Source organism: Daucus carota, chromosome 1, assembly GCF_001625215.2.
Source record: "Daucus carota subsp. sativus chromosome 1, DH1 v3.0, whole genome shotgun sequence".
Lineage (NCBI taxonomy): Eukaryota > Viridiplantae > Streptophyta > Magnoliopsida > Apiales > Apiaceae > Daucus > Daucus carota.
The window spans coordinates 45,849,151-45,870,241 of NC_030381.2; the positions used below are offsets into that span (position 1 = coordinate 45,849,151).

Genomic DNA, 21,091 nt, shown 5'->3' on the forward strand with positions numbered 1-21,091 from the left:
AAATAAATATTTTATATTATCAATTTTTTAATTTTAAAATAGTTTGGATTAGGTCATTGCGTTAGAAAAATTCTGACAGACATCGGAATTAATCTTGTTAAAATGGCAATTTTCTTAAAAACATTATTACTTGTAAATAGAAGAAAATTGAAATTAAAAGTAAAAATGAAACATATTAGCTAATATGTAATGGTTAATGGAACTCATTACACAAATACTGCACATAATTATATATATTCGTTGAATTAGAGCTTATCTGTTGAATTGTGGGAAAATATTTGAATCAAAATATAGCTGCTACACCAAAACTTGGCGCAAAGAAGTATATGGGTCTTTCCAAAAGATTTTAAATATTAAAATAAAAAAGTTACAATTGGGAAAATGAAGACATTAACTTTTTGATTTACTAGAAGCACAATAAGAAATAAAGATTTCAAGATACAAGTAAAAAGAGGTTCAACTTCTATTCTTGAAAAATTCAGAACACTTCTGCTTCTATTATAATAAAAGATTCCTTTTTTATATGAAAAAGGTCATTTTATGTGCTAAGCTAAGAATGTTACTCTATACCCAAAGAATACTAAAGAAAATGAATAAATTTAGTGTTTCCCTGAGCAGTAAGCAGCAGATTTCTATACAATATTTAGGAGCTGTTTGATTGAAGTTAAAAAAATTTTAAATTATTAAAATGTTTGTATAATAACAACAAAAAAAGAAAGAGAGTTTTAGGTGTACGAATAAAAAAGGTGAGTTCGAAGAAAAGCTAGGATCGCTAGCTTCTCAACTTTTGCTTCGAAACCTGAAATAAGTGGACACAACTTCTTGATCCAAACAGTCCAACAGAAGCATAAGAATACTTTAAGCAAAATAAGTTGATGACTTTCTAGTGTCCCAAACATCCACTTATATTGTTATACTATATAACTATATGTATTGTTGGATTATGGTTTATCTCTTGAATTGTGGAAAAATATTTGACACCTCAATCTTTTGTTATCATCCAAAATGTTGTGTACGATATTTATATACATTTTTGAAGTTTTCTTGACAATTTTTGTTTGGACTTGAATATCTCGAACGATTCTAATTTATTTCTTTGATTACATAAATGCCATGGCTTCTTCTAGGACTATTGTGTATGTATATATATTAGGTATGTGTATACATAGTAGAAAGATCGGCTGAAAATAAGATACGGATGAATATATATGTATGGGTTTGGGCAAGGGAGGGTGAGAGACTATAATGTGTTCCCTGTCTTCCTAATCATTTCTGTTTATTTTCAAGACCTAATTAATAAGATTGAAATAATTGATGAAGGTGCCAATAAATTATTTCTATTTATATTTTAGTCTCATTAGAAGATTATACGAAAATAAAACAATTTTCAAATACTTAAAATTGAAACGTGTTAATTAAATGAGATTTTGGTCACTCAAATGATCAAAAATTTGCAAATAGGTCATCCAACTCAAAAAAAAAAAAAAAATTAGTTACATCATTGTACCGTTAAAATTTTTTATTCAGGTCCGTGGTCGTTACACTCCGTTAACAATTTGACGAAAAGCTAACTAAGCTTGTTGACTTGACTTGAATACATCCATCGTGATATGTATAGTCAGCTGAAGCGGTGTTTTGGTCACTCAACTGACTACAAACTTGCAATCGGGTCATCAAACTCAAGAAATTTTTATTTAGGTCACTAATCATAATATATGTTAAAAATTGATTAAAAAATGAACGTGATCGATACCTTTTTTCTCTCTTAAAAATTTTGAAATTTATTAACGAATGAAACAAATACACACACATAAAATCAACAGTTTCACCCATAAAAATTTAAACTTTGTTTATCTATTGTTATTTTATATATTAAGATTATTTTAAAAATATCTCATTAAATTTTGGAAAAGATATATAAAATGATAATAGATTAATAACGATGAAGTTTTTGTGAGTGAAATTATTGATGATAATGTGTGTATTTTGTTGTAAAGAGGTGTTGTAGGAGAGTACTTGATGTTGTTGTAGGAGAGCCCATCGTTCGATTTCTTTTCAGTATTTAATAGATATAATTGTCAGTGATCTCAATGAAAGTTCATCGATTTGATGACCAAACTGTAAGTTTTGAGTCAGCTAACTCAAAACGTCACTTCAAGTGACTATACATGTCACGACAAATGTATCAAAGTGAAGTCACAAAGTTTAATCATCTTTCCCTAAAGTTTTCAACAGATTGTGACAGTTAGTAACTTGAATAAATATTTTAAGCTTATAATGATGTGAATGGAAATATTTTAGGCTGAATAACCCAATTACAACTTTCCAATCATTTAAGTGACCAAAACATCATTTAACTCGATGAGAAACTATTAGTATATATACTTCGCTAACCAATATACGAAATCGATCACCCTCTTGATACAATCAATGTTGATCTAAGGAATATGTAGGATTATAATTTTTATTTAAAATAAAACAGAATTGTATTTAATTTTAAAAAGATTATATCATATATATAATTGAAGAGTAACTTCATAGAAAAAACATCTAAATACTTTTACTATTTTATAAAAGTTAATTATATGATATTCTAATTTATGATTCAACAAATACAATGTAAAATATCACTTCATTAATATTTTAATAATCTAAAAAGTCAGGGTGTCTTATTTAATTTCAAGAGACGGAGAACCACTCTTTATTTTATTTTCACAAATAAAATACTTACTTACCTTTCTTTTCATGCTCTTTCTCTCCTCTTCAAAACATTATTTTCCTTTTAATGAAACTTAACTAAATTCTAATCATGAGAAAATAAATAAATGATAATTATCTTTATGATTGTTTTTCAATATACCATACTTATTTATCAATTTATATTTGTGTTATATACTTATATCGCAAAACAGGATCAGAGTACATGCGACTTTTCTCTATCTTTAAAAGTATATTTAATTAATTGTGCAAGTGTGAGTGTTGGAGTGATTAAACTGGAGACATCATAAAACATGTGAGGGTAGAATTAAATACTGAATGAATGGAAAAACAGGCTCCCTGACACGTGCGGTCATTTTCCAGGGTACTTCCCAGAACTAGGAGCCTTGCTTCCTTCTCACTTGGTTGAAATTAATCATATCAGAGTAAAATCTGCTACACTCAGATTTATATTGTTTCTTTCCTTCCGTAATCTTACAAGAGTTAATCTGATGCTAGCACTACAAGACCCGTGTTGGCTAAAAATGGTAGGCTAAATTAAACCCATGTAAAATTTGTCGAAATGATAAGTCATTTTGGTTCGATGGTATTGACCATATTTGTTGACTATATTTCAGAAATAGTAAGTTATTATTCTTTCGAATTATTATAAATAAAATGTATATTATCATATGATAATAAATTATACGAAATCTTGCTTTGGATATTGCTACTTGTAGTGGTTGGTCAAATATAGTCAACATCAATTGGTTGACTATATTTTTAACTATAATTTTATTTATGATATGATTTAATGAATTTTACTTAAGGGTTTTGATGGGTTGGAGATACTCTAAGTGTACATGTGAATAATGTGATGATTTATATTAATCTTATATCCAGTGATGGATTTAAAATGCTCATAAAATCCGAAATAATAATATTTTACTAATATTTAAAATGAACCAAGACACATAGGAAGAAATTTTCTAAATAAAATATATTCAAACATAATTTATTTGGAAGTGACTCAATATGTTCTCCAAGTTTATAATACATGAGATTATGTTTTATTCAAATTAAATTTAACTAATCTAAATTATTTATAAATAATTATAAATATTTTTGTGAAAAAAATATTATATAATTGGGATCATATTCAACCACAGAAGCCGCTACTGCATAATACCTATGACAGGAGTTTTGTTGTGTTTCGTACAATAAAATTCTTGGAAATTTTTATATGGGTTTGGCTAGTGTGTTTACATGATCACTGCGTATTTTTATATATTTGAGAGATTTTAATTAGTGTAATTATTGTATATGCAAGAGATACATCATTATATAGATATAATGATTTAAATTTATAAAATTTCGCGCTAAACATGTATCTATGAACACAGTGAAAACCGCTTTAATATTTTTGGCAGATGTGATTTTTAAACGAGGAAGATGAGCAAGAGTTTAGACCGGCTTCGTATAAAACATTCCAACAGTTACGGAGTTGTTTAATCGTAAAACATCTGAGAACGTCATTAAAGAATTGCAATTTGTTGCTAAACTATGATCAGGACTAATGGTATTATAGGATTATTTTATTAACCGTCACTGCGGAATAATGTGGGCCGGCTGACATTAATTTTGAGTTCTTTTAATTAGTCATGGAGAAAAAAAACTCTCTCGAAAAAAAGTTTTCTTTTATATAAAATATCTTTCATCTAATTAGATGGTATAGAGATATGTATAAAAAAATTTAATAAAAACATTTGGAAAAAAAAAAAGATTCGTGAATGTTAAAGGGTAAAAAGAAAACTTTCATCTAAAAAATTCTACTTTCAAGGTCATCATCATACAGATATGTTTTCCAAAATTTAGTCTATAAAATTTTAATGATTGAAAACAAAATTCATTTAAAAGATACTTCACGAAAGACAGGGAAAAAAAGTGAGACATAAAAAGAAGGAAAATAAAAAATCAAACACAAAGAGTACTATGGGGTAGCGGACCAAGTTCATCTAAAAATGAAACAAAATCGTTAATTAATGACAATATAAAATATGATCAAAAAGTCATCAAATGATCCCTCAAAACACACATTAAATTAAACAGTTAATATGCAAAGTCATTAGTATAATAAAAACATATAATTTCATCAAGTTAATTTATTTATTCAACTAAATCAATAACTAATTAAATCACAAACAAAATCACTAAAATAATTGAATTACGAAATACAAAACCAAAAGAAAAGAAATACTGTCGCTCTCACTCACTCACACTAGATTTTTAATAATATATTTTCTCTAAATAAATCATATAAAGTTATCTTTATCTTTATTTTTATATTATATATTTTAGAATTATATATTATTTTTAATAAAATTTGAATTTGTTTCACTACATGTGAGACTCATTTGTTTAGATCATATCTCAAGTTTATAAATTGAATTTAACAGTAAGCGAGAAGTTAATTAAAATTTTGTTACTATAAGTTGGTTTTGAATTTCAAGAAAATCGAATTACCCACAGAAAAAGAAATTAGTAATTTAAGGAATTACTAGAATATCATGCTTTTTTTCTTACATTTTGGATATTTTAATTTAATACTATAAATAGCTAAGTTATGATACTATTGGAGTGTTTTTTTCTCATCTTTTTATATTTTAGTGTAAAACTTCGTATATCTAAGCTAGTGGAAGATCTAAATATCGCAATTCGCCAAATGATCCGTTTCAGTTCTGTACTGCGCGGTACGGTCAGCGACAAAGAAAATCGGTACTCTTGTTTGCGCAAACAAGAGTACTGATTTTCTAGGTTTCCGTCTTAATTAGAACACGTGAATTGAAAATCTACGAACTAACGACGCTGCCTTCATGTAACAAGAGCGATGTTTCCTCGAAATTACTACTCTTACTCCAGCCATAATTGACGTCAAAGTAGTAAGTCGTCCTAATTATTACGCGCGGGACTTGATTAGGAGTATTTTTCAAGTGTCAGCCCATGCACCTTTATGCCACTTCCTTTCCACTATGTTTTCAAAGTTGTTCGGTCTTACCGTGGACAGAAGTTGCTTAAGCTTATTTGGAATTACTAATAATTTAGATTTGAATTTTAACTTGTATATGTGAATATTTTTTAAAAAACGAATTTTCAAGTACGTGGGCACACATACTAACAACCATTTTTTGTTAAGGTGAATGGTTTTTATTGGTCAAAACGTCAATAATAATAATAACCCCTGCATATGTACACAAATCATGACCAGTAAAAATTTTGGACACACACCAAAAAAACCCATTAAAAACAACTAACAGTTCAAGTTTATAACTTATAAACCGGAAACTGACTTACAAAATTTTGACTAAGATTTTGAAATAATCATAGATATTTCATATATAGGAAAGCTACCGTATGAATATCTTATTTTGTTGAGAGAAAAGGGTCCGTTTGGCTAGTTTATTAAAAATACTTCATCTATTTTTTATATATTATTTTTTAGTTCACATACTTAAAAATTTCATTCTAAAATTATTTTGCAATTAAAATACTATTAGTTTAGACTTTGTTCATAAAATAAGAATTCTAAAAATAGTATATTTAACTACATGATTAAGGTATTTTTTGTGCAAAATCAAATAACAAATCAATAAAACAAAAGAATGCCATACTTGATATATACACACATCCTAATTATAACACATATTCATTAGTATTTAATATACCCGTATCCTGATTAATATACATAATCGTAATGTAAGACATTTTCATTATTATTTAAAATACACGTATCCTGATTAATATACCCGCATACTAAATTTAGTTCTTTGTTTTTCAGGTAGCACTTTAATTATAACCAAACAACTTATACTTTTACCCAAACATTTACATACTGATTATCTTTCTTACTAAATGATCTTTAAAAATGTATTTTAGTAAAATTTTGTTTAGGTAAATATCTGCTACACATACACGACTAAAAATATCTATAGATACTACATGGTACATATTTTCCAAAAGTCACATTTTCCGTCAAATATGTTCTTCTTTATCTTATTTTTGACTATTTATGTCTTCTTTTTCAGCAATCTGGTCCTGCCCTACTTTCCTTTTTGCTAAAAGAGATATAGAAAGTGAAAAACAACTTTTGAATTTGGATAAATGTTCTTTGCGTTTGGTCCTTGCATCTTTAAATATTTGGTCTTCGTTCAATTAATCAAACATATATGGCTTACAAAAAGCTGACGACTACATTCTATTGTCGGCTTAACTAATAATGGTTGAGATTACTTTTACAGAGATTCCAGATAATGGGATTTCTTCTGGCTTTAATTTGTTCTCTTTGGGTGTAATGTAAGTTTATATATATTCGAATAATATTAGGAGTGATTTGATTTATTGTTAATAAGTCCAATTAATAAGAATTAAATTTCAAACTTATATTAAGAATTTAGATTAGTAATTTTGTGACAATGAAAATCTCAATCTCTTTAATACATCCTTCTTTTATTGAGGTTTCCATTGAAATTCGTATATAATGTGGTTTTTATATATGTCTCTCCAATAAAAATTTGTATATAATGTCACTTTGTAAATTAAATAATATAAGGTATATTTTAATTCTCACTCTACCTAGCTATTTGCGACTCCTTTAGTTATTATTTTTTATTACGGAATGTATTATAATATTACAAATATGAACGCTATTCTTATTTATCTATTATGAAGAGATTATAAGTATCTTCTGTGCAAATTTTATATTGTTCCACAGCTAATCAAATCATCTATTTGCAATTATGCATATGGAGCATATATGTTTCATTGAAATTCATGCTACTGGAGTACTACTTTATTCGGGCATTGAGCTACAGTACAAAAAAGAGCGCAGCGTCATAAATTCATTGCTTGCTATTTTGGGAACCTCCCACAAACTTAACCCTGAACTTATGAATTAGCAGCAAGATCTTTCATACCCAATTTGGGGCAACATTGAATTATTTCCAAATCACAGAAAAGAATGAAGTGTCCAGATCCTCCGTTATAAGAATCACACTTGTACTGATTAATGGGCAAGTCCAGGCATAGCCCAGTGGCTGAAGCATCATCAGCATAACCATAAACCCATGCAAGTCAATATTATCAAAGTAGTCGTCAAGTTAGTTCACATAATGTAAAGGCGGAGTATATATGCAATTCCCTATACAGGATAAAGAACCACCCAATTTTAAAAATTCATTATCCACATGAGAGCTTGCTAAAAAGATTATGTTCAAAACGAAACCAGAAGCAAAAAGAATTTCACGAGAGACTACACAAGTAGCAAACCGGAAGCAAAAAAAATTTCACGAGAGACTACACAAGTAGCAAACCGGTCTGTGATATGCCACAGATGAAAGTTTGTGCACATACTATTCTCCTTTTATCTGCATTGCATATTGAACCTGAAGATAAGTCTTGAAGATTTTTAAATGATGCTTCATTCCTTCATCCACAAGTTTTTTTATCAATATGGTGGACGATAGGTTCCTGGATATGGGCCTGATGGAACATAAACAGAAAAAATATTCTAGTTATAAACGCAAAGCTCCAGAATAGCAGGCTTAACATTAGAGAAATGTTACCTGGAGGATAATGGTTTGAGGGCTGGGAAGGTGGTGGATACCCAGCAGGTGGTTGATATGGTGTAGGAGGATACCCAGCAGGTGGCGGATATGGTTGAGGAGGGTAGGCGGCTGAATGAGGAGGATATGGAGTAGAGGGATAAGGATATCCTGACGCTGGAGGTGGATATGGAGCTGCTGAGGCTGGTGGGGGGTAATGAGCTGATGAGGCTGGTGGGGGGTAATGAGCTGATGAGGCTGGCTGGGGGTAATGAGCTGATGAGGCTGGTGGGGGGTAATGAGCTGACGAGGCTGGCTGAGCGTATGTGTGTGCCGGTGGTACAGGTGATGCTGAATATGGTGCTGAAGCAGCATGATTCTTTGGAGGCTTCTTTAATAGCACAAAGAGTTTCATTGTCAGTATATAGCTTCAGTTATAAAACAATCTTCATGCATAAAGTTGAGGATATATTCTATTGACAAGGATGGTGCGAGTACTTATAGTGACATACAAATTTAACAGAACTTACATTGGCATTTGAAAAGTGTAGTATTAGTCGGACCTCTCCTGCATGCCTGTAAGCCATATAGGGGATGCGTTAAAAATAATTTCCAAGGTTTCTGTTGGTTTGGGTTGAATCAGACATATTATCAGAAAGAATGCATACGCCTCACAAATTATTGTGCTACAACGTCCAACTTGATTAAATTGTAGTTCCAACGAATCTTGTAGGTGATGAACAAATATCAAATTTTAATTTAAAAGTTGCTGTACTGAAGAAATTGTTGTCGAGGAGCTCACCGGAACAGGAAAGAACTTCTTGCCTGGCTTGGTTCTGCCAGGATCTGATCCTAAATCCCTAATCGTCACCTATATGCCTATATTAAGCTTATAATAGTACGTTTCAAAAAAAAAAGTTATAATAGTATGTCATTTAAAATACTGTTTTAAAACTAAAAAATGCACGTTCTTTTATTTTGAAAGGGTTCTGACTAGATTAAAATACACCTGGATAAGTTCTGGTCCTTCAGACACTTGCCTCCAATGGAGTTCTATATGTAAACTTCACCACATAATACTCATCCACAGAGTACGATACCATAGGTATTACACTACATAGGGCAATTATACTTTTTATACAATGGTACATGACCTACACGCATTGAAAAATAGCACCGAGTGCTGCATATCTTTGTCGGTTAGAATTCCTTCAGTCGAAGTACATCAATTGTGTAAGTTTTGCATTACCGTAATGAAGTAAAATTATCCTTGGGTGGAAGGAAGTATATTTTGCTACTACATTCTGGCCATATTTGTTTTAAGGGGTTATAATCTCCGTACCTTAGTTATCTCAAATGTAAGGAATTATAATCCCATGACTTCATTTCAATCAGTATTTTAGTTTATTTCCATGATATTTTAATACCTTGTGAGAAAGGGTATTAAAATCCATAGAAATGAATCAAAAAAGTGATTCCAACACAATCCCATGAGTTTATAATATTTAAAATTTAGGGTAGTTGTCCAGGGATTATATAAGTCATTTGGCTAAACTTAAAAGAAGTTACTTATTGCTTAAAATAAAGTAGTGAGTTAAGACTTATAACATATACTATAAGTGTTTGGATGATGTAACTTATAAGTTATTTAGCGTTTGGATAGTTTAGTTTATAAGTCATTTGAGTACTCCCCCAGTCCCAAAAGAGTGAGCCACTTCCTTTTGCACCCATCTCAATGTGCTTGAAAGGGGTATTTATAAATACTCCCTCTGGTTTGTCCCTCTAGGTAGTTTACCTTTGGGAACGGGAGTTTGACATGCATTTTAATACTCTTGTAAAATATAGTTTCACAAATTATTTTAAAACTATGTTTCTTCAGAATAAAGTTTAATGTTTAAATATTTATACAAAAAAAGAAAATTTAAGAAATAAGTTATGAAATTATATTTTATATGCGCCTTAAAATACGTGCCAAATAATGTAAAACAACTGTAAACAAATGAGAGTGATGGAGGGAGTAATATTTTTCAAATTTTTTTGTTTTGTATAAAAATATAGGATTCCTAATTTTAGACAAAACAAAAAAAATTGAAAAATTCTTCCGAGCGCATTGAAATGCATGAAAAATGTCAGAGGGTCATTGTTTAGGACGGAGGGAGTATTTATTCATATTAATAAAATATATTCATTTGTAATAAATTAAGGTTTATTTTTTAATTTCTGATTTTTATACACTAGAATATTTTATATATCTCGTTTTAGTACTGCGAGTGCTAGTAGTCAACTGAACAGGTACTTGATATCCCGCTCAGGAGCCAATATCACAAGTAATATATTTGATTATTTGTGAGCACAAAATCGTGAACAAACTCGTGAACAATGTTAATGATTTGTTTACGAGCTCGTGAGAAAGCTTGTGAAACACGTTCACGAGCTGTTCGCGATCTTTCAAGTAAAAAAATCTCTTTAATGAACCACGTTCAAACACATTTTTCAGTTTGACTGAATCTCAAACTCGAGTTCGAGTATGATTTTTCTTAACAAACAATATACGGGCACTCTAAGGTTTGGCTCTACATGTTATATTAAACTAGTTTGCTCTCCCAAAAAACAAAAAGAAAGAGGGGCGCACAAGAATTAAGCAACTGACACAATTGTATTTGATGAGAAGCTAGATAAGCTAGCTTCTGAATTCTGATATAAAAAACCCAAAGAAATGAACTTGCTTCTGTACCGCAACATACACCCAGAATTGGAAAGAAAAGTAGAGGCATTTTGCAGTTGCCAAACAACCACATAATCCGTTCAAACAAAAATGGATTCTGTGTACCTAATATATATTTATGGTATTGGCCTCTGTCCAACTCTGTTGTTGATCTATGTAATATATGTTCCAAACTAGGAAGCATGAATTCGGGTGTGGGTACAGGAGTGCGCGCTACGGGGATAACGAATTCGGCAAATTTAAAAATATGGGGGGTTCGGCAAATTTTTAATATATTAATAAGATATGTTATGCATGTATTTCCAGAGTTACATTTATATTTTAGCCATATATTCAAATAAATAAGTTTATTATCCTTAACAATTGACATAATAATTATTTCATAACACAATGGTTATATTATAAAGCAGTTAAGTGATAAATTAATCAATATAACAAGAATCCCCAAGAATCAACGTGCACCAAAAAATCCCTAAGAATTGAGTGTGCATTGCGGCGGGTGAGTAAAATAATCCCTTCTTTCTAGGTTCCTAAAAGATGAACTAAAACGCGGAGTAATGACACAAACATCCATAAAATGTCTAAACTAAAACACAGAGTAATGATACCCTTAAAATTTCAATGTAACTTCAGCCAAACTACAGTCCACAGAACTTGTAAAATGTGCAAAGTAATTTAATTAAAGAAACAAGTAGATAAAGATAGAAGTAACACGATAAGGATGACGAAGATCACCTTCCGGTTTTAGTCTGAATTGACCAAGGACTATCATCATATCCTTGGGAAAGAACTTTTTGCAACTGAACCCTAAACAAAATACCCAAAAGTAACTTGGCTAATCAATTCATTAATCAATTACGGATAGAAAATATTAGCAAGACATAAAATTGGAATAGAAAGAACACAAACTTTCCGGAGCCGATAAAGTCATCATAGCTCAGTGTATTGCTGTTCCAGACAACAACATTCAACTCCCTCAATCCTTCAATCAAAGTAAACACGAATTTCTCTTGAAACGTGGGGTTTTTCCCACCATCTATAAAATCAAGAATCCAAGTCAAGTTCGAGTCAAAATTAATCTGAGACCCAAAGAATGAAAGAAAGAAAATATCGAACCTGTGCAAGTACGAGTGCGGAATTTAGAGCTAGCGTATTCCAAGCAAACATATGGGTCTTGCCTAGAAAACCATTCTGTATCTTTCAACTTATTGCATCCAACAACTACAAAATTGTACAGATTTATAATGTAATCATTCTTGATTTGTTTAAATTTAAGAACAAGGGGGTGGGTGGGTACAAACCTGTGACTTCAAGAAGTTGGCCCTGAATACCACTAATGGGAGCAGCCATGGCGGTTCAATACATGAATAGTTCAACACTGATGACACCTCTGTGGATCTGAGATACAATTATTCGTACTTGTTTCGTAAAGATATCTTCTTGTTTTCTTATTTACTCTGGTCTATTTTTCAACCAGCCGACTATATTTTATCCCAATAACAACAATTTAAAACAACTATTTCTTCTGTTTTTGCTCCAAAAAAAAACACTATTTCTTCTGTTTTTTATTGGACTTTGAATTTGAATTTTGTGATGAAAAATTTAGATACTTTAATTATATAGTAGATTTATTATTTGTGATTAACCTTTTTTTACATTGTATTCAAATTTTTTTAATTTTTTTTAATTATGTGTTCAAAGTATTAAATGAAAAATCAAACTGTAAAAAATATAGATGAAGTGTTACATACAAATGGATTTGGTATATCTATCTTTTACATGATTCGGCCGAGGACTTTTGAACAATAATAAATCTAAAATCTAAATTATTCCTAATGTTAAAGGTTGTAAGACGAATATGAACTTAACAAATATTTAAATATTTATATCAGATACGGACTCATTCTTGAGAAAACTCGAGAAATAAAACACATGGAGTTTCTTTTTGTTCTTTCCTGATCTTGGAATACAACAAAATTTGAAGTAAATATATCTGCAATTCCTATAAATCGAGAATACTCACAAAGTTGTAATTTTCAAAAACCCAACTAATCAAAGATTATAGAGTTCAAGACTTCAAGTTCAGATCATCTACTATTTCTCAGCGCCAATGTGTCATCCTGTTGTTCCTACGAGTTGCAAGAATGTGTCATCCTGTTATGGCTACGAGTTGCAGGTCTCCGCACCAACGCTTTTACTCCTATAGGATTGTCCTTGCTCTGCCCAAGATTAACAATATTATTAAAGCTAGCAAATCGGATTGAGTAGAGTAGTGCCGCAGATACAATATTAGTTACAACATTTTGTTCCCAAATGACGTGACAATGTGGTATTATGAAAGATTTTTATTGAAATTTTTGGTGTGAATGTAAGGGGTCTATCTCACTAAATATTTTTACGACAGATTAGAATGTCACGTGACATTTGAGAACTATATTGTGTACACCAATTTGAAACTTCAATAAAAAGCATAGGAGCAAGGGAAAGAGTTGGAAATTTTCACATTACCATTAGGCATGTTCCAGCATCAATGTCACAAACAGGAAACTCTTGCGGGCAGCAGCTATAGTGATCATCACAGCAGGTGGCTGATGCAAGAGGGCAGCATCCCCAACCAAAGCAGTATTGACCAATCTCGTAGAGACAGCAGCATGTTGTTGACTCAGGACAACTGTAGTAATCGTCGCAGACTGTTTGGGGCTTCACTGGGGAAGGAGGTGATGGTCCTGGTTTCGGAGGATTATCACCAGTCTTTGTAGGATAAGAAGCCTGCATTGCTATTCCACACTTTCCAGTGCTGGTACTGGCCACATTACGCTCCAACCTAATGTAACCACTTTCTCCCCAGTCGGGACCCCATGAGTTCCTAACTATCCAATAATCTTTACCATTTGCTGAGCCATATCCAACTGCCACAACACCATGGTCTAATTCTGTTCCGCATTGGCCAGTAAACACACCCTGAATAATTTCGAGGTAAAGTTATCTACATTAGAGGTCTTAGTTAACTGCTGTCTGGATTCATCAATTTAAGCAAAAGAATAACAATTCATATATCTGATGATTTGAGATTTAAGTTTGCAGATGCCAAATAGACGAACAATTATAAATTAGTCCACTTTTGACGATCCTATCAAAGAGATAGAAGTTGTATCCAACACAAGTTCAGTAAATTGCTTCTAATACTTACTCGTTACATTTATAAGAGAAAATTATACAATAACTGATAATCAATACCGATTCATATAGCTGAAATGCCCTGCCTCCTGCTTCAATTGCAACACTGACTGGTTGGTGTGCGACAGCCTTCTTCAGTGACTTCTCATCATTGTGGGGAACATCTTCATACCCATTGATAGTCACAACCTTGGCATTTTTCTGGAAATAACAAACACCGAAATTACTGACTTGTTGACTATGAGAAGAGACATTTTTACGAGAAATTATATAAGTATTTATCATATACACTAAAATTATTAGTTTGTACCCGATTCTGATCACATAGGCCATCAACACCTTTGTAAGGATAATCATCCTCGGTATCAATGCCACCATTTTTAACAATAAACTCAAATGCATAGTCCATGAGTCCACCATTGCATCCCTGATTATAGCCATTGTCACAATCCACCAACTCTTGCTCTGAGAGAGAAATTAGCTCACCTGTTACAATTTTATTGATCCCCTCAACCGCACCTACAGTTGAAAATGCCCAGCAACTTCCTGTATTTAACATTGAAACCAAAAATCACGTCAAAGAGGATTTAATCTTCAAGCAATCACTAATATCCAACCTCAAAGTTCTGAATCATTTATAAGAAAAGAAGACACACATACAAAATAAACAAATGTAGAGTTGCAATTTGGATAGGAATTTGAACCTTAAACTTCAACAAGAAAATTTTACTATTAAGTACCCGACAAAAATCTTTAAAAATCACAGCAAATTTTATTTTTGGTTTTGTAGTAAAGAATAGAGTAAATGACAAAGTGGTGGCTCAAGTTTGTCAAATTTTACAGAATGGTGGCCAGACTTTGAAAACTATGGAATGGTGGCTGTAGTTCACTTCCGCCTTTCAAAAAGGTGGCGGCCGTGAAACTCCGTTAATTTCCTCCGTTAACTTTAAAAAAAAATAAAAAAAAAGAGGGCAAATGCGGATTTTAAGTTAAAAACTCTGAACTGATTATCCCTAAATCAATTGATTATCCCCAAATCTAAAACTCTCAACTTTCTCTTCTTTCCTCTTGAAAACTCTTATGTGCTTACATACATATCTGTGCATCTGTATCTATATCTTGGTGAAGTTGACTGTGGTGTGTTGACTGGGTCGTGATGGCGAGTTATTTTCGCCGGAGTAGTTGGAGTGGTGCGTGGCGACGGCCGGAGTTTGAAAGCGAGGGTTAGAGAAGGATTACAGGCTGGTGGTGGTTGGGGTTTGCATCGGAGGCGGCGACGCCGCGTTCGGTGGAGATGGCTGCTGATTTAGGGGCTGCTGTCGGAGGTAATGATTGGAGGTCGACAGTTTGATCATGAAAGAAAGGGAAGGAGCCAGATTTGATCAGCGTTGGACTCGCCGGTGACGGGATGACGCGGCCATGTCGTCAGATGTGTTTGTAAGCACGCGAAAGGGTATGCTTGAAACTGAGCTGAGATTTATAATGGGTGTTTGGCAAGTTTTGATTTTGAAATCTACGGATGGGAGGAGGGTGATGAGTGATGATGGCCGCAACGGATATGGCGGGGAGCTCGTCGGAGAGAGGTGAAGGCAAGGGACTCTATTTTTAGAGGATTTTGGGTGATTTTCCTTCTCTACCCTTTTTTTTAATTTTATTTTTTGAACTTAACGGAGGAAATTAACGGAGCTTCACGGCCGCCACCTTTTTAAAAGGCGGAAGTGAACTCCGGCCACTATTTTGTAGTTTTCAAAATCGAGCCACCATTTTGTAAAATTTGACAAACTTCAGCCACCACTTTGTTATTTACTCTAAAGAATATTGCAAATTTGCAAGCATTGCATTGCCACAAACTCTAATTACCAATAAAATCTTATCACTCGAGTATTTCAATCCTAAACCTAGCAGATATCTAATTATCTATAACCAAGCCCCCTCAAATCTCAATCACCATCAAAATCACTAATCAAAAGCTAACAAACACGAAACCATAACGTAAACTCATACAATTAAAAAAAAAATCCAACACGAAAAAACTCACCACACTGGCCTTGATCCTTGACAGGAGCCACAGCCCCTCTGTCCCTCCAATCAATAGATTCAGGCAAGTGATCACCATCCTCAAACACGAAGCGATCACTTCTAAAACCATCCTCATTCTTCCTCTCCCTCTTCATCATCTTCCCACTCAAATACAATGACCTATACTCATCATTAGTAAGATCAGCAAACTTGTTCAAACCAAGCTTATAACTCTGATTCCGCATGCTATTATGTCGATCAACGAACCCCACATTATCCTTAAAAATCCCGAACCGGGTCTCTTTTTCCCCGAGGGCATTGTAGTTTTTGTGATGCTTCACTAGCCAAGACTCGTAGAGAGACAAAAGTTGGTCGTGGGTCCGGAGAGGAGGGGAGTTTAGGCCGTGGGTTTCGTCGTAGGTTATGATTGACATGTCGGAGGCCGAGGAGAGCATGAGAAACGAGGCTAAGGAGAAGAAGAGGAGGAGACATTGTTGTGGAGGAAGAATCGTGCATTGTGTTGTGTAGAATCAGGGGTCTTGTCTGTTTATGTATGGAGGATTGTTGTCGTTTTGGTTTCCGTGGTGGGATTGGGGAACGAGTTTGAAAGTTCGTTTCGTTGTTGACATCAAATTCTGTTCTTTCGAGACATGGAAATCGGGTTTACCGGATTTCTGCATTCCTTCAATTTTATTCACTCCCTCGTCACATTTCTATTTGGGTCAAATTGACTTGATCAAAAATTATAATTCATTCTTTTATTATTTTAAAAAACTGAAAATTACATTTTAAAATAGAGTAAAAATTATTTTCGGTGACATATTTTTTTCTATTTTTTCAATTGATAAAATATTAATAAATTTCAGTCAAACTTTAGTCAATTTGACCAGCACAAAACCAAATGTGACATACGGAGGGAGTAAATTATTTTCATTATTCTTTTTTCTTTTTGTTTTTTAGAGTTATTTTCATTATTCTTATTATTACTCCACGATATTAACTATTTGTTATAGTTGTTATCTGTACTAAATTGTGATTATATAAGGGTGATTTGTAGTAATTTGGTTATATGTTTTTTATCGTTTCTAAATTATTCTTTCTTTTTTTTTAAGTTTTTCTGAAAAACAAATTATAAAATATTATTCTTTTTAATTGTACGGTGTTGGACAAACAAACAAGAAGTCAATACATGATATATAATATCTTTTCTTTACAAATGAATAAATACTATCATTTTTATACAAATATAGAAATAACAAATATGAAAATATGATTTAAAAATTAAGAGAAAAGTGTATTTTGTGAATCTATACTTTGGACTTTACAACACTTGCAATACTGTAATACAAAATATATATTTATAATATAATACTTTAAGATTTTTCTTAGTTTAGATACACCTCTCAACTTAGAGGTGTCGGGTTAAAATGTAAATAAATAAGATTTTAAGCGTATTTTGTGTATCTTAACTATGGACTTACAACACTTACAACAATGTACTTTTAATATTACTGGCCTTCAACCCGTGCGAAATACGAGCGGGTATATAATTCGTAATTTATTATTTATAATTTAAAATTTAACATCATTTTATTAGTATTTTAGTATTACTGGATATACCCATGTTGGCTTATTATAGTATAGTATAGATTATCATCTATTTGTATTCTAACTTAATATTGTTAGCAATATATGATATAATATCCTAAAGTTATCTCAAAAATGGTCATCTTCAAGTGTTATCCTCAGTCGCCTTTAAGTAAACCTCAAGATCTGGTAAAGATCTGAACTCCCGGAAACCTTGATTATATACTAAGAAAATCTCGAATATTGATTTTACTTCAATAGTTGTCATTTAAAATTTTAAACAAGGTCAAATAATTATAATTATAATTAGATACGAAGATATACGTCTTCGGTTAAAATGTATGTATTTTTTCAAGTTTGGGAGCATGTTAAAAGTTAGACAATTTTGATACACACTTTTGTCACTTCAATTAAGAGTGAACAAACAAATTATGTCACACGACATATTGACACCGTGGTGAAATTGTTCAATGAACCTTTTATTGAGTCTTGATAATAAATTCATATTCTCTAAATAAAAATTTAAGATTTATATATTTATTCAAAAAAAAAGTTGAAAAATAGTGTGTGGAAGCATGTGTTTTTTTCAACTCAAATTATCTACAAAAAGTTAAAATGACATAAATAATATGGATATAATATTCTTATCATGAATATTGGGTGTTCAACTTTGGATGTGGTTTGTCGGTCTGTGAATGTTGAGTGTTCTTTATCTAATATTGGGGACAATGAAAATATGAATATTGAATGTTCGTTTGCTTGTTTGTTATTTTTAGTGTTCAGCTCCTAATAGAGAGTTAAATGCATTTCTGATTAAATTCTGACAAGTAATTGAGACTTTAGTCGGGGTTGTAATATTAGAATTTAGATCCACAAATACAGGGGTTTTTGTTTATGAGAACAGGTGGAGGGTTTGGGAACGAATGATATAGAATTCGAAGTTAACAAGAATGAGAATAATATGAAATTTTAGGTGTAGATAAGAAATGATTTACCCATTTTATGCAAATGAGATTTCAATTCAAGCAACTACATCTCTAACCGTAATAGAGATGCTGACACATGAAATAAGGGTTTTGGTTCTCTTTAACAGGACTCATTAACCGTGAAATTAAGTAACTTCTCAGTTTTTGGGTAAATAACGATAAGATTATGATATGCGTGGAAGTTGAAATGATTGGATGAATAATGTTATACACGCTTTAGATCATTTCCTCGTGAATAGGATGGCATTCAAAGAGTGTGAGCAGCAACTACAATCCATCAATCCATCTGGTCTGAATGTCACATTATCATTCACCAAGAAAAAAGAGGCAAAGTAATGAAAGAATACAAACAAACATGCCCCTCGTGAAGCATACAATAATGCAAATTGATCAGCAGCAGACATCCCTACTAGTCTACAAATCTCACTATCTATGTGGTCTCTACAAGTTCTAACTTTGTGTTCTTCATCAGGACTTGGAACTCCTGTACACACACTATATTTTTTTCTTTTTAATTTCAGACAAGTTGCCATTTTTATGTTGTTCTTTGCCATTTATTCACGGGTACTCGAAACTATTCAATTATTATCATGTCACCTCAACAATCATGTGTCCACGGGTACACACCAGACAAACCCTGTATTTATTTAGTCAGAGTTTGCTGGTGAGCGAGAGATCAGAAAGAGATGCACACAATCAAAAACCTCCCTCTCATTGCAGTGCTTCTGCGATTCGTTTTGGTTTTACAAATATTTTTCCAGTACCAGATATATTGCGATGATCACCTGGCCAGAAAATCGCTAGAAATAGGACTGGGGCCAATTATAAGTATTGGTGGCAGTCCTCCAGAGCAAAATCCTGACCCTCCACCACAGAAAGGCTACTGCCCGACATCGCCTCCAGAGCCGATACATTCTTATGAGAGCAAGAGGATCAAGATTGTGTACCCAGTTATACAAGAATTCAAGAAAAAGGTCACTCATGACCCTTTTGGCATTACAAACACATGGGTTGGCCCTGACATTTGCAACAAATACAAGGGCTTTTTTTGTGACACTGCCCCTGATTTAAATCAAACCGCAATCGCAGGAATTGATTTCAACGGCTACAACTTGGCAGGTCCAGAGCTCACACTCTCCGGTTTTCTTGATCAATTACCTGATATTGCTATATTTCATGCAAATTCCAACAATTTTACTGGGGTAGTTCCTAAAAGTATAGCCAATCTCCGGTTCTTATATGAGCTGGATCTTAGTAACAATGTGTTTACAGGTGAGTTTCCTATCGAACTTCTTGGTGGAACAAATTTAAGTTTTTTAGACCTCCGGTTCAACAAATTCTCCGGGGTGCTTCCGCCTCAAGTCTTCCTGTTAGGGCTCGAAATACTTTTCATAAACAACAATAACTTCATGCAAAAGCTCCCTGATACTCTCGGCTCCGGAAAATTCTATTACCTTTCCTTGGCCAACAACAATTTAAGCGGCTCCATCCCTTCAAGCATTGGAGATCTAAAAGACACTCTAGTCGAAATTCTCTTATTAAACAACCAGCTCTCTGGCTGCTTGCCCTGTGAAATCGGCCTTTTACGCCATCTCACCCTCTTCGACGCGAGCCAGAATAATTTGACAGGCCCTATACCAGCCTCATTCAGCTGTTTGGGCCATCTAGAGTTACTCAACTTGGCTCAAAACCAACTTTCTGGGACAATACCAGATTCCCTGTGCTTGCTGCCCAAGCTGGCAAATTTGTCATTGTCAGATAATTATTTCACCAAAGTAGGGCCATTATGCAAGATTTTGATATGGAGAAAGGTGATTGATGTGAGAATGAATTGCATACCAGGCCTTCCGGGTCAGAGATCAGCAGCTGATTGTCATGCATTCTTCTCTAAACATAAATGTTGTTCAGATGCTGAGAAATGCAAGATTTGGATTCCTTGTGGTGCTCAGCCACACCAGAAGCTATCAGCTGCGGCAGTTCCTAGATCGTACCGTGCTCTAGCACCCCAGGTAAGACTTTAAAACAATTTAGAGCAAAAGAAATATTTTGATTGATTGGTGAAATAATAGTCTTGTTTGAGTATATGTTATACGATATAGTGTAAAAAATAATCTTGTTTCCTTTATACTGCTTTTTTTGTTTTGGCGAACACGTCAGAAAGTGTTTTTTTTTTACAGTTTAGGCTTATATGACTTACAAATGAGTATCTGTTATAATATTTTTCGGATAAGCGAGAGTCGAACTCGGATGTTCTGGAACAACAGAGGATAAACCTACCACTTGTGTTTTTTTTATTATCCACA

At 32.7% G+C, this 21,091-nt stretch overlaps 3 protein-coding genes across 4 annotated transcripts; 1 reads left to right on the forward strand and 2 right to left on the reverse strand.

Moving 5' to 3' along the window:
• Positions 1-7,894: 7,894 nt before the first annotated feature.
• Positions 7,895-12,523, reverse strand: LOC108200689 (leucine-rich repeat extensin-like protein 3). 2 transcript variants are annotated; one of them, XM_017368957.2, is made up of 7 exons: positions 12,321-12,523; positions 12,136-12,240; positions 11,929-12,055; positions 11,755-11,826; positions 8,825-8,870; positions 8,316-8,685; positions 7,895-8,232 (listed from the first exon to the last, which is right to left on the reverse strand). In XM_017368957.2, exons 1-7 carry the CDS (start codon positions 12,367-12,369, stop codon positions 8,198-8,200), a joined length of 804 nt encoding a protein of 267 aa, XP_017224446.1. In that variant the 5' UTR covers positions 12,370-12,523; the 3' UTR covers positions 7,895-8,197. The 2 variants fall into 2 exon arrangements, with proteins under 2 accessions (XP_017224446.1, XP_017224513.1); XM_017369024.2 differs by having other exon boundaries at positions 8,316-8,682; positions 12,321-12,498.
• Positions 12,524-12,886: 363 nt separating this feature from the next.
• On the reverse strand, positions 12,887-16,873 carry LOC108208751 (cysteine proteinase RD21A). Its single transcript, XM_017379277.2, has 5 exons — positions 16,235-16,873; positions 14,507-14,742; positions 14,257-14,397; positions 13,528-13,980; positions 12,887-13,238 (listed from the first exon to the last, which is right to left on the reverse strand). Exons 1-5 carry the CDS (start codon positions 16,668-16,670, stop codon positions 13,149-13,151), a joined length of 1,356 nt encoding a protein of 451 aa, XP_017234766.1. The 5' UTR covers positions 16,671-16,873; the 3' UTR covers positions 12,887-13,148.
• Positions 16,874-19,105: 2,232 nt separating this feature from the next.
• LOC108223379 (uncharacterized protein At4g06744) lies at positions 19,106-20,913 on the forward strand. The gene has a single exon (XM_017397611.2). It carries the CDS (start codon positions 19,475-19,477, stop codon positions 20,807-20,809), a length of 1,335 nt encoding a protein of 444 aa, XP_017253100.2. The 5' UTR covers positions 19,106-19,474; the 3' UTR covers positions 20,810-20,913.
• Positions 20,914-21,091: the final 178 nt, after the last annotated feature.